Source organism: Mirounga leonina, unplaced genomic scaffold (assembly GCF_011800145.1).
Source record: "Mirounga leonina isolate KUSES-001 unplaced genomic scaffold, KU_Mleo_1.0 Mir_173, whole genome shotgun sequence".
Classification (NCBI taxonomy): Eukaryota; Metazoa; Chordata; class Mammalia; order Carnivora; family Phocidae; genus Mirounga; species Mirounga leonina.
This window is the reverse complement of record NW_023270447.1, coordinates 87,090,854-87,102,659: the sequence shown is the minus strand read 5'-3', so window position 1 is coordinate 87,102,659 and position 11,806 is coordinate 87,090,854. Positions and strand designations below refer to the sequence as shown.

The window sequence follows — 11,806 nt, the reverse complement described above, 5'->3', positions numbered from 1 at the left end:
CAGCCTGGTGGGACCTGCTCAGCGAAGGCCCAGCCAGCTGTCTCAGATGGCACTTCATAAATAATGACTCCGTCCATTCCAGGCTGACATGGAGAGAGACCCTTCTGAAGGCGGTGCAGTGAGGGGCGCAGGCCTGGGATCCGAGAACTCCGAGTGCTGGCCAGGGCCTACTGCCCAGCGGCAGGCACCTTGGGAGCCTGGCTGGCGGAGGTCGGGGCTGGGGGTTTAGAGCCAAAGGCCTCCCGGGCCTTGTGAGCCAAGCTTTGTGAGGGTTCCGGGCTCCTAGGCAGGGAGTTCTGCTCCACTGTGGGGTCTCACAGCCAGGAGCAGCTCCTGCCCATTGCAGGAGGAGCCCCAGATGAGGCCTCAGGAAGTAGATCTGGAGGGAAGAGCTGAAAAGACAGAGCCGCCCAGTGCAGTGCTCCTGTGCTTGGCATGGGCAGGCTGGAGAGGCCCAGCAATTCCATCCTCCACCCCCCCACCCCCCCACCCCACCCCCAGGGAGCTGGCTGGTTGCCAACGCATGGAAGTGATGCACATAAATCCTGCCTAATGGTCACCTCTAAGCTGCGGTCTGCGAGTTCTGGACGGCACAAACCTCTCTGGGGGCTCCGCTTTCCAGCTGTAGACCCTGCATGAGGTCTTGGGGGTCCCCCCGCTGGGGAAGCCAGGTGTGGTCATTAAAGCAAATGCACTCTCCAGGTGGGTCCCCGTCTGGAGAGGGACTGCGCGCGGCAGAGTGGGGGGAAAGCCCATGGCAACGGGAGTCCTGGACGAGCCAATGAGAACCCAAACACACGTATCAAAAACCAATCAAATGCAAACACAAACAAAACATGGGAAAGCAGCAACAAGCTCTTTGTGTAATAAATATTGCAAAGCGCACTTGGTTTCTTTCTTTCTTTTCTTTTTTTCTTTTCAAGTCAAATATAACAACCAATGTCCCGAACCCTGTTTTCAGCATTCAAAAGAGAGAAGCTGTTGCTATCAGCAGAACACCTGCAGCCAATCAAAGAAAAAAACCCGTTTCCCACTAGCCGGCCAATCAAAATCCTCTTCCAGTTTAAGCAGCCAATCGGGCCTCTTCACATTCCTAAAAAGTGACCTAAATAAAGCACCAGATCTCGGAGAGCCTCCTGGGAAGCCATATACCGAGGCGCAAATTAAAAAAAAAAAAAAAAAAGTCAGAAATAAAAATAAAAGGTTTCTGTTGGTCAAGATTTAAAAATAAAAGGGTTTCTTTCTGCAGCCAATCATGAGTCCGTCCCCTTAAGCCAATTGTAACTGCACCACCGGTGGCTCCCTCGAGGCCAGCCCTGCTGAGTGACGGTGGAGTGGGGCGGGGTGGGGGTGTAGGGGCGGGGGAATCGGGAAGGTGATCTGCTGCCACTCAGCTGGCCGAGGTCCTCACAGATCTCTTGGCCCTTGCCAGCTTCCAGGGTGTTCCAAGGGGTTCACCACTACTGCCTCCGGTCCTCCGTCTCCGACCTGGAAAACGCCATCACCACATCCTCGGCACCTGCAGACCAGGGGGAAAGAACCGTTGGACGGGACAACGCAAGGCGGCTGGGGCCCCTTGCAGCGTTGGTCCGCCTAGGGCGCTCCTCCCCAGTACCCGGTGCTTCCAAGGCAGCCCACCTCCTCTCTAGGCCTTCTTGACAGCCTGGCCAGGGGACATGCCAGCAACCCTGCGGTAGGGTGGCAGGGGGGCCGTAGGGGTGAGGTTCGGAGGCTTGCTTAAGGCTATGGCATTGCAGGCCTGCATGACAAGAATCCAGGGCTGCTGTCCTAGCGCAGGGCTCTGCTCACATCCCTTGCTCCAAGGTCACCAAAGCCAGGGGCGCTGGGAACCTCCGTCTTTCTTCTCAAGGCTCATGTCTTGATCCCTTTGGAGGTTCTTGCTCATTAGGGCTTTTTTTTTTTAAAGATTTTATTTATTTGACAGAGAGACACAGTGAGAGAGGGAACACAAGCAGGGGGAGTGGGAGAGGGAGAAGCAGGCTTCCCGCCGAGCAGGGAGCCCGATGCGGGGCTCGATCCCAGGACCCTGAGATCATGACCTGAGCTGAAGGCAGACGCTTAACGACTGAGCCACCCAGGTGCCTCTCATCAGGACTTCTAATAGCCATCCCTCTTTGCCCAAATCCAGCACCTGCTCAAAGGAGCACAGCCGGGCCCATTTCCAGCATGCAGTCGGCCTGCCTCCTACAGAGATAGATAATGGCCAGAATCTTTATTATTGTTATTTTTAATCATGGATTTGAGATTCTGGTCCAGGCGCTCATGAAATCACTTCCTTTGTCTTGTTTTCCATAAGACAGGCTCTGACATGCAGCCAGAAAAGGCAAGAGGGAGGAGGGAAAGAGCTCAAAATACTGACCTGTCGCAGCCACCCAAAGCAGCTCAGCCACCCAAGGCTGCTCGGGCAGGAAGAGGCTGCAGGGCAAGGCGAGCTGACCAGCAGGTCCCGCCCCCGTCCTGGGCCCTGGCCCTCCCTGGGGCCTACTGCTTTCTCCCCTTTTTCTCTTTCTTTCTTTCCATAGTATTTGTTTTTTAAGAATTTTTTATTTTCATTTTTAAGTCATCTCTACCCCCAATGTGGGGCTCAAACTCACAACCCTGAGATCAAGAGTCGCACGCTCTACCGACTGAGCCAGCCAGGCGCCCCTCTCCCTTTTCTAACGGATGGTTCTTCACCACGCCCTGAATAAGAATCAGCGGCCAGGGCCTTTGGGACATACTTCTCTTCCAGACCACTGGAGGGATCTTCCCCAGGAGGGGAGGATGGGAAGGGCCGACAGAGGAAAGGCCACAGAAGAGGGGGCCAGTGTGCGTGGTGCATGGCGGAGTTTCAGGCATGGTGTTGGCCGGCATCCTCCACACCACAGAGGAGCTCCCCCTCCCCCTTCCTAACCGTCCCACCACACACCAAGGGCTGGCAGAGGCACCCAGCTGTGGGTGCTGCAGGAGGAGGGCTCACCCACAAGGACGCAACATCACAGAGATGGGCCTTCACTCTGGCCACCAGCGCACCAAGGTCCTGCCAAGGGAACCAGCCCCCCACCGGCACCCCAATCTGCCTTGAGGGGGTTCTGCTGTTACCAGCACAACTTCCATTCCTGAAAAGGGGAATAAGCATCTAGCAAGAAGCTCCAATTATCTGCTTCTTGGGATGGGGGCTCCTTTGCTTGGGAAGTCCTACAAATCCTTGCCCTTGTCTTCTTGGGAACATTCTGTTCTCGCCTCGGTCCTAGGACCATGAAATATCACTGCAGGCAGAATTTTCCTAGCAACCACAGAATCCAAGATGACATCATTGCCTGCAGAGCAGCTGAGCTGGTTACCTACCAGACGCTGGCTCTTCCCAGGCGCGCGCCGCCTGCCCAGCTCGCTATTCCAGAGGGGCCGGCGGGGGCTGGGGAAGGGGAGTGGTCAGCCACGAGCGGTGGCAGCCCACCTGCTTCTTTCCTTGCCTGCCTCGTGGGCTCTCTCGCAGGGACCTGAGGCCTCTCTACTGAGCTGCAGGCACAGAAATAGCGTTGGCTACCCGAGGAGGGAATGGTGAGTCTGCAGAGGGAACAGACCAGGGGCTAGGACTCCCAACACCGCGGCCTGCCCGCCATGTGTGCCGGGGTGACGTTCTGAGCTGGGGAAGGAAGTGACCTCCTCAAGGTCACACAGGGTAGCAAGACACCTGAAACAAGATTTGCCAGAGTCCCACTGGTGCCATGGTGCCGGCTGGTCTCCCGGCCCCGGCTGGGGTGGGGAAATCGGCAGCTTCCATTTTTAGAGCCTCCCACTCTGCTGCTGGAGCCGGGTGCGGAAAGGGCCCACAGAGCTGCTGCCCATCCTGTGCCCTGTTCCGTTCCCAAAGGACTTGCTGTTTTTCCCAGGCCTCACCAAGAGGAGACAGGCCCTGCAAGAGCATTGTCTGACCTGTCCTTATCATCGGCTAGCCTGCACTCGTCATTCCACAAGGGCCTGACCGGGAACGTGCAGGCCTCTAGGCAAGGATGTTGCTTTTCTCTCTCCTCTTCTCCATGAAATTTGGGCCAGCAGCCTAACAGGGAGGGTGCGCTGCTCAGTTAGCTGTTGTAAATTGAGCTCTTAGAGCTTTAGAGCTGGGGGCTTCAGGTTGATCCCCACGGTCCCTCCTGCTCCCTTAAAGTCCAGTATGTGGCAGATCCCTTGGGTGCTCTTCCTGCTGGCAATCACAAAGCTCAGAACAGGAAGGCCCAGCCCATGCCTCCAGGCTGTCGGCTAGTTTCCTATACCATTTTACACATGAGGCTGTGTCCATCCCATTGTTAGCTCTGCTGGCACTTTCTGGACTCGGGCTCAGAGCTTCCGGCCATCCCTCCCCACCTGACGCAGGTGAGCATGGGAGGGGAGAAGCTGAGCAGCCTCTCCTGTTCAACACTCTCTGACATACCAAAAGATAAAGATGGCCAAAACCAGGCAAAGGCATCGTGAGAAAAGAGAACATACACCTGTCTCTCTTACGAATACAGATATTCATAATACCTGTGATATGCAAAAATACTCAACAAAGTACTAGCAAACAATACAGCAATATACAAATAGGATTCCATACTCTGAACAAGTGAGATTTATCCCAGAAATGCAAGGGTGTTTTAACACCTGAAAAAAGAGACAAAAACCATACAATTGTCTGAACAGGCACAGAATACACATCTGACAAAATTCAACACCGCTTCACGGAAACACGCTCAACACACTAGTAATGGAAGGGAGCTTCCTCAATCTGATAAAGAGCATTTACTAAAAACCCACAGCTGTTATCATACTTAATGGTGAAAGACTGGAAGCTCTCCCCATTCAAGATTAGGAAGAAGAAAAGGATGTCCACTCCTGCCATTTCTATTCAACGTTGTGTTGAAAGCTCAATTCAGGGCAATTGGGCAAGAAAAAGAAACAAAAGGCATCCAAATTAAAAAGGGGAAGAAGTAAAACTCTATTTGCAGATAACATGGACCTTGTATACAGAAAATCCTAAGGAATCCACTAAAAAACTATTATAACAAATAAAGTTGCAGGATACCAGATCAATAAACAAACACCACTGGTATTTCTATACATTAGCGATGAATATCTGCAAATGAAATGAAGGAATCAATTTCATTTGCAAGAGCATAAAAAATAATAAAACACTTAGGAATAAATTTAACAAATGAAGTATGGAATTTGTACTCGGAAAAATACAAAACATCACTGTTCAAAAACATCATAGGAAGAAATTCGACACAACTCCTATCAAAATCCCTGCTGCCTTTTTCGCAGAAATTGACAAGCTGCTCCCAAAAATCGTAGGGAAATGCAAAGGATCCAGAACAGCCAAAATCATCTTGAGAAAGAAGAACAAAGTTGGACCCACACTTTGGGGATTTTACATCTACTACAAAGCTACAGCAAACAAGATGTGGTGGGACTGGCATAAGGAGAGACATGTAGGATGATGGAACAGAACAAAGAGTTCAGAAATAAACCCTCCCACTTAGGGTCAGTTAAGTTTTGAGAAGGGTATCAAGACAATTGGGTGGGAAAGAAGTGAACAGATGGTTCTGGGACAACTGGATATTCACATGTCAAGGACGAAGTTGGACCCTTACCTTGCACCGTATACAGAAATTAACTCAAAATGCACCAACGACCTACATATAAGTGCTAAGATTATAAAACTCTTACAAGAAAACACAGGAGTAAATCTTCATGACCTTGGGTTAGGAAATGATTTCTCAGATATGACACCCTAAGCATAAGTGATAAAGGGAAAAATCAATAAACTGGGCTTTCTCGAACCTAAAAACATTTATGCTTCAAAGGATACTACCAAAAAAGTGAAAAGGTGGGGGGCACCTGGTTGGCTCAGTCGGAAGAGCATGTGACCCTTGATCTCAGGGTGGTGAGTTCGAGCCCCACGTTGGGTTTAGAGATTACTTAAATAAATAAACTTAAAAAAAAAAAAAAAGCTTTAAAAAAACAAAATTAAAATAAATTACAATATATCTGTATATAAGATATATAAGTCATAGGGGCGCCTGGGTGGCTCAGTCGGTTGGGCGACTGCCTTCGGCTCAGGTCATGATCCCAGGGTCCTGGGATCGAGTCCCGCATCGGGCTCCCTGCTCTGCGGGGAGCCTGCTTCTCCCTCTCCCACTCCCCCTGCTTGTGTTCCCTCTCTTGCTGTGTCTCTCTGTCAAATAAATAATTAAAAAAAAAAAAAAGATATATAAGTCATATATCTGGTAAGGGACCAGTACCTAGAATATATAAACAACACAACTCGATAATAATAAAAAGTCAACTCAATTTTTTTTTTTTAAGATTTTATTTATTTATTTGACAGCGAGAGACACAGTAAGAGAGGGAACACAAGCAGGGGGAGTGGGAGAGGGAAAAGCAGGCTCCCCGCAGAGCAAGGAGCCGGATGCGGGGCTCGATCCCAGGACCCCGGGAACATGACCTGAGCCGAAGGCAGATGCTTAACAACTGAGCCACCCAGGCGCCCCTCAACTCAATTTTTAAAATGGGCAAAGAACTTAGAGATTTCTCCAAAGATATAAGAATGGTCAACAAACACACGAAAAGCTGCTCAACATCATTAGTCACTATGGAAATGCAAATCAAAGCTACAATGAGACACCACTTCACACCCACTGGGATGGCTGGAATCAGAAAGTGACAATGACAGGAGTTGGGGAGGAGGTGGAGAAGTTGGAACCCTCATATGGTGCTGGTGGAATGCCAAATGGTGCGGCTCCCAAGCCCACTCCACCCTCAGCCATCCTCTAGTTGCTCAAAACCCCTGCGTGGGGGGTACTTCCTGATTCCCCACCCCCACCCCCGTCCTGTGTGCGCACACACTGCCTATAGCACAGCAGCAGATCTTATTGGCTCTACTTTTATTGTTATTTTTTATTGTTATTTTTATTTTTATTTTTTTTAAAGATTTTATTTATTTGACAGAGAGAGACATAGCGAGAGCAGGAACATAAGCAGGGGGAGTGGGAGAGGGAGAAGCAGGCTTCCCGCAGAGCAGGGAACCCGATGCGGGGCTCGATCCCAGGACCCCGGGACCATGACCTGAGCCGAAGGCAGACGCTTAACGACTGCGCCACCCAGGCGCCCCTATTGTTATTTTTTAAAGATTTTATTTTGAGAGAGAGACAGAGAGAGAGAGAAAGAGCGGGGAGGGGGAGAGGGAGAGAGAGAATCTCAAGCAGGCTCCACACCTAGTGCGGAGCCTACGCAGGGCTCGATCTCACAACCCCCAGACCACAGCTTCAGCCAAAATCAAGAGTCAGACGCCCAATCGACTGAGCCACCCGGGTGCCCCTCTTATTTTTTAAAGTGTTTTTGTTTTTATTTTATTATTATTTTTAAATTTTATTTATTTATTTGAGAGAGAGAATGAGAGACAGCACGAGAGGGGAGAGGGTCAGAGGGAGAAGCAGACTCCCCGCTGAGCAGGGAGCCCGATACGGGACTCGATCCAGGGACTCCAGGATCATGACCCGAGCCGAAGGCAGTCGCTTAACCAACTGAGCCACCCAGGCGCCCCGGTTTTTGTGTTTATTTTGTTTTAGTAATCTCTACACCCAACGTGGGGCTCATACTCACAATCCTGAGATTAAGAGTTGCATGCTCTTCCAATTGAGCCAGCCAGGTGCCTCATGTTGGTTCTACTTTGTATGTATGTATGTATGTATGGGAAAGAGAGAGCATGAATGAGAGCACAAGCAGGGGGTGGGGGAGGCGGGAGGGGCAAAGGGAGAGAGAGAGAATCTTAAGCAGACTATGTGCTCAGCAGAGCCCAACACGGAGCTCAATCCCACAACCCGAAGATCACGACTTGAGCCGAAATCAAGAGTCAGATGCTCAACTACCGGTGACTGAGCCACCTAGGGGCCCCGGGCTCTACTTTTAAACTATTACATCACTATTTCCCCTATCACCACCCAGTCCAGGCTACCACTGTCCCTCGCTAGCTTCCTGTACCCCATTTCCTGGATCTCTCCACTCTGGTTCCGATTGTCCATTCTCCACACAGGAGTCAGAAAGTTCTTAAAAACATAAGTCAGACCCTGCCACTGCTTTGCTCAAAACTCTCCAAAGGCTTCTTCTTTTTTTTTTTTTTTTTAAAGATTTTATTTATTTATTTGACAGAGAGCGACACAGCGAGAGAGGGAACACAAGCAGGGGGAGTGGGAGAGGGAGAAGCAGGCTTCCCAAGGAGCAGGGAGCCTGATACGGGGCTCGATCACAGGACCCTGGGATCATGACCCGAGCCGAAGGCAGACGCTTAATGACTGAGCCACCCAGGTGCCCCTCCAAAGGCTTCTTAATGCAAGATTTCTCACTGCACTCAAAGCAAACTCCGAACTCCATACCTGGCCTGTAAGACCCAACATGCTCTGGTCTCTGGCAGCCTCTTCACCTTTTATACACACCCCTCTCCTCACTCCACTCCAGCCCCATGGGTCTCCTGAGCTCTCTGTCCTTTAGGCACAAGTAACTTGTACCTCAGGACCTTTGCACTTGCTGTTTCCTTTGCCTCGGTGCTCTTCCCCAAGTTCATGTCATAGCTCTTGCTCTTCACGCCAGAGTCTGGGCAAAATGAGCTCCTCAGTCCCTCCCTGAACACAGCTTCTAAAACAGTGCCCTGCGTCAGTCCCTCAGGGGGCTGTAGCCTGCTTCAGCATGACCTACAGAGTTATATATTGATGTGATCTGATTCCCCATTGGAAAGCACATTCCATGGAATCAGGGACTTTATCCTGTTCACTCACACGTTCGAAGCACCTAGAGAGTTCCTGGGACACAGGATGAATCCTCATTTTATAGATGAGGAGCCTGAAGCTCAGAGACTCAGAGCAACTCGGTGAGTCAGAGGCACAGGGAGGACCCTGACCTAGACCCTGAAGTCCCCGCCTTCACCGCTACCACACACCGTCATTTCTCCTCAGGAGAAGGCAATAGCTGACCTGCTCCAGTCACCCAGGGCACGGTGGCGTCTCAGGCTTCCCAGCAGAGACTGGACCCATCCCTCGGCCCCCAACAGAATGGACCCAAGACCCAGGATTTAAAGACCACCACCAAAACAGCTCTCGGATAGTTGGAGAGAATTCAACATGGAGCCCAAAGCACCACCCCGGGAGGACCCCCGAGCCCAGACCCCTGCCTCCAGCCCCCAACTCCCCGCCCTGGCCTAGGGCTCTGCCAGATGTCTCCCTAGTCCCATGGTTCACCTGCCATGGAAACGGCCAAGGCGCTGGTGAGAACACAGCTCTCTGAACCAGGGCACGGCACCCGTCCCACGCCCGATGCCAGCTTTGCCCCTTTAACAGAGTCCAGTCAAGTGACTGGGCAGAGAAAAATGACAACTATGCAGGAGCTTAGAAAAGAGAAGCTGACCCCCCGCCGGGGGTGGGAGACAGACAATGGGCTCACTGGTCTGTTTGCAAGCTCAGGATGAATTCACAGCAGCAGAATCCAAAGCCCAGAACAGGCTCCTCACACCAGCACCAGCACCACCCTCAGCCGTGTCCCCGGCTCAGGGAGGCACTTGCACCTGGCCCTCAAGAAGTGTGGCTCCCTACAGGGTGCAGGGCGCTGGGGGCAGGGGGCAGCATGGAATGGGGAACGCCCAGGGGCACACACACAACCCCCAGCGTCTGGAGAATCCCTCTTGCTCTTTGAGGCTCTAACATAAAGTCTCTCAAAGGTCTTTTCATTAATACACAAGCACCTCAATATGTTTCCTGAATGGCCAGAACACTCTCCTATCAGCTGTCTGTTTCTAGCCAGCTCGGTGATCATGGATGACAAAGAACAGGAAAGAGGAGCAAGGAGATAGCTGCAGCCCCGAGGCCGATGTGCACAGGGTGCACATGGCCTGTAGCACAAACCCGTCTGGAGAAATCCTAGTGGAGCCCCTCACGATTTTCCAGGAAAGGCAGAGCTTGGTCTCAGAAATGCACAGATCCTGGAGTGCAAGCTTCAGGGCAGATGAGGTCGGCTCCGGATCCCACCCTCCCTCTCCAGGAGGGACCCTGCCCAGCGAGAGGCAGGCATGGGAGGATGGGGGGGGGGGAGGCCTCCTAGGCAGCTTTGAGGAGCCGACCACACAGTTCCTGCCTGCATTCCACCAAAGCGCCTGGCTGCAGGGGGACAAACAGACCCCGAGAGCTCTTCCAGCTCTGGATGCTGCAAAGGCCACCTTAGAACCAGCACTCAAAGGTGGATGGGGAGGGAAGACAGCTCTTAGGGCAGACCCTGCCTAGAAATCGGTCCCATGGTACGGAAAGCCTGGTCCAGCTCCCACAGGCAGCTGGCCCCTGGGCCCCACGGTCCAGGATACAGCCCTGCATAGATGTCACTGAAATAAAGGGGGACTCCCAGGAATATCAGTCACTGGTGGGGGTGTCCCCATCACCCAACTTGGAGCCATGAGCTCGTGCAGACCCCGCCTCCCACAACCGCGGGGAGGGCTCTGAAACCCCTGCACCCCTCGCTGGCCAGAGCTTCCTAGGACTGCTCCAGAGTCCCATGTTCTAGGGCCAGGGAGCTCCTGACCTCTGAAGGGGCCTCACACCTTCCTCGTGAGAGTGAACAACTAGGGCCTGGGAAACTCAGAAATGGAACCCCGAAACCTCAGAGATTTCAAATTCCCATGGCTGCTGGAAGCTGGAGATGACCAAGGAAGCTCGCTTCGGCTAAGGGCTTCCAAACAGTCCCGGGCATCTGGCCTGCCAAACCCCGGCCATCCTCCACACACACGGCTGACGGGCTAGAGAGGAAACATGGCCACATGCTCCAAAGTGTCCAGGGCAACTCCCACCTCCCCAGTCTGCCCCTTCTCTGACCGAGGACTGTCGGTTGCGGTCCTTCCTCCTGAGCCCCAGGAGCTTGCTGTCGATATGAGCTAGGGTCTGCTACCTAGCTACCCAAGACTGCGGTGGCTCAGCTACCAGCTCCAGGGAGATGAGCCAGGCAGCAAGGCTTCTGGAAGAACAGGTCCCAGGCCCTCCTCCAAGGGGGAAAGTTTCCATGGGGTTGAGGTTCCAGTACCACCCTGGGCTAGGCCTCCTCCCAGACAAACCCGCTGGGTGGCACGCGCTGTTTTTAGCAGCCACGGCCTAGGAGCCCCGGGGGTTCTATACATCTCAACGCTGACGCCTCAAGTTCCCAGGGGATGGCTTTTACCTAGAGACAGCGATGCTGGTTGCCATGGGGACAGCGGCCACAGATCCACCAAGGTCTCAGCAGCCAAACCAGGCTCCAGGCTCTGTGGCGCCTACTGGGCTCCAGACTGACAACCACATCACCAGGCACTCAGGCTGCCCAAAGGTGAGCACACAGTACCAGACGTGGGATGGGCTCCTAGCAGAGGCGCTGGGCCTCCTGACCAGCCACCGAGGGCCTCCCTGGGCTTAGGCTCCCTCGGTGGACCCTGGCACCCCAGCACCTGGGCCTGGGTCTGACCCTGCCCACCTGGGCAACGTGCCCGCACACCTACCTCCATTTTCTCATCTGTGAAATGTGACGGATCCCACCTAGCCTACCCATCTGACCAGCCAGGATCTGCAGCAGAAAGCATCATAAACAGCTTCTGGGGGGCCACGGGGGGCATCACAACTTGGGAGTTCTAATACACCTGCTCTGCTCTAATCCCAGGCAAGTTCCCTCAAACCCACCTCACGCCCACCCACCCTCACACCCTCCCACACCCCCGCTGAGCCCAACACATACACACACCCTCTACCTCTGGGCTTGTTTTCCCAGG

General features: G+C 52.9%; 1 protein-coding gene across 2 annotated transcripts in view; it reads right to left on the bottom strand.

Moving 5' to 3' along the window:
• Window positions 1-837: 837 nt before the first annotated feature.
• The window catches only part of CTNNBIP1 (catenin beta interacting protein 1), a 48,460-nt gene continuing 37,491 nt past the window's right edge, over window positions 838-11,806 (bottom strand). For both annotated transcript variants that reach the window (XM_035019841.1, XM_035019842.1), the window contains one exon: window positions 838-1,519. In XM_035019841.1, the coding sequence (XP_034875732.1) occupies window positions 1,461-1,519 (59 nt within the window). In that variant the 3' untranslated portion in view covers window positions 838-1,460. The remainder of the gene's footprint in view (window positions 1,520-11,806) is intronic.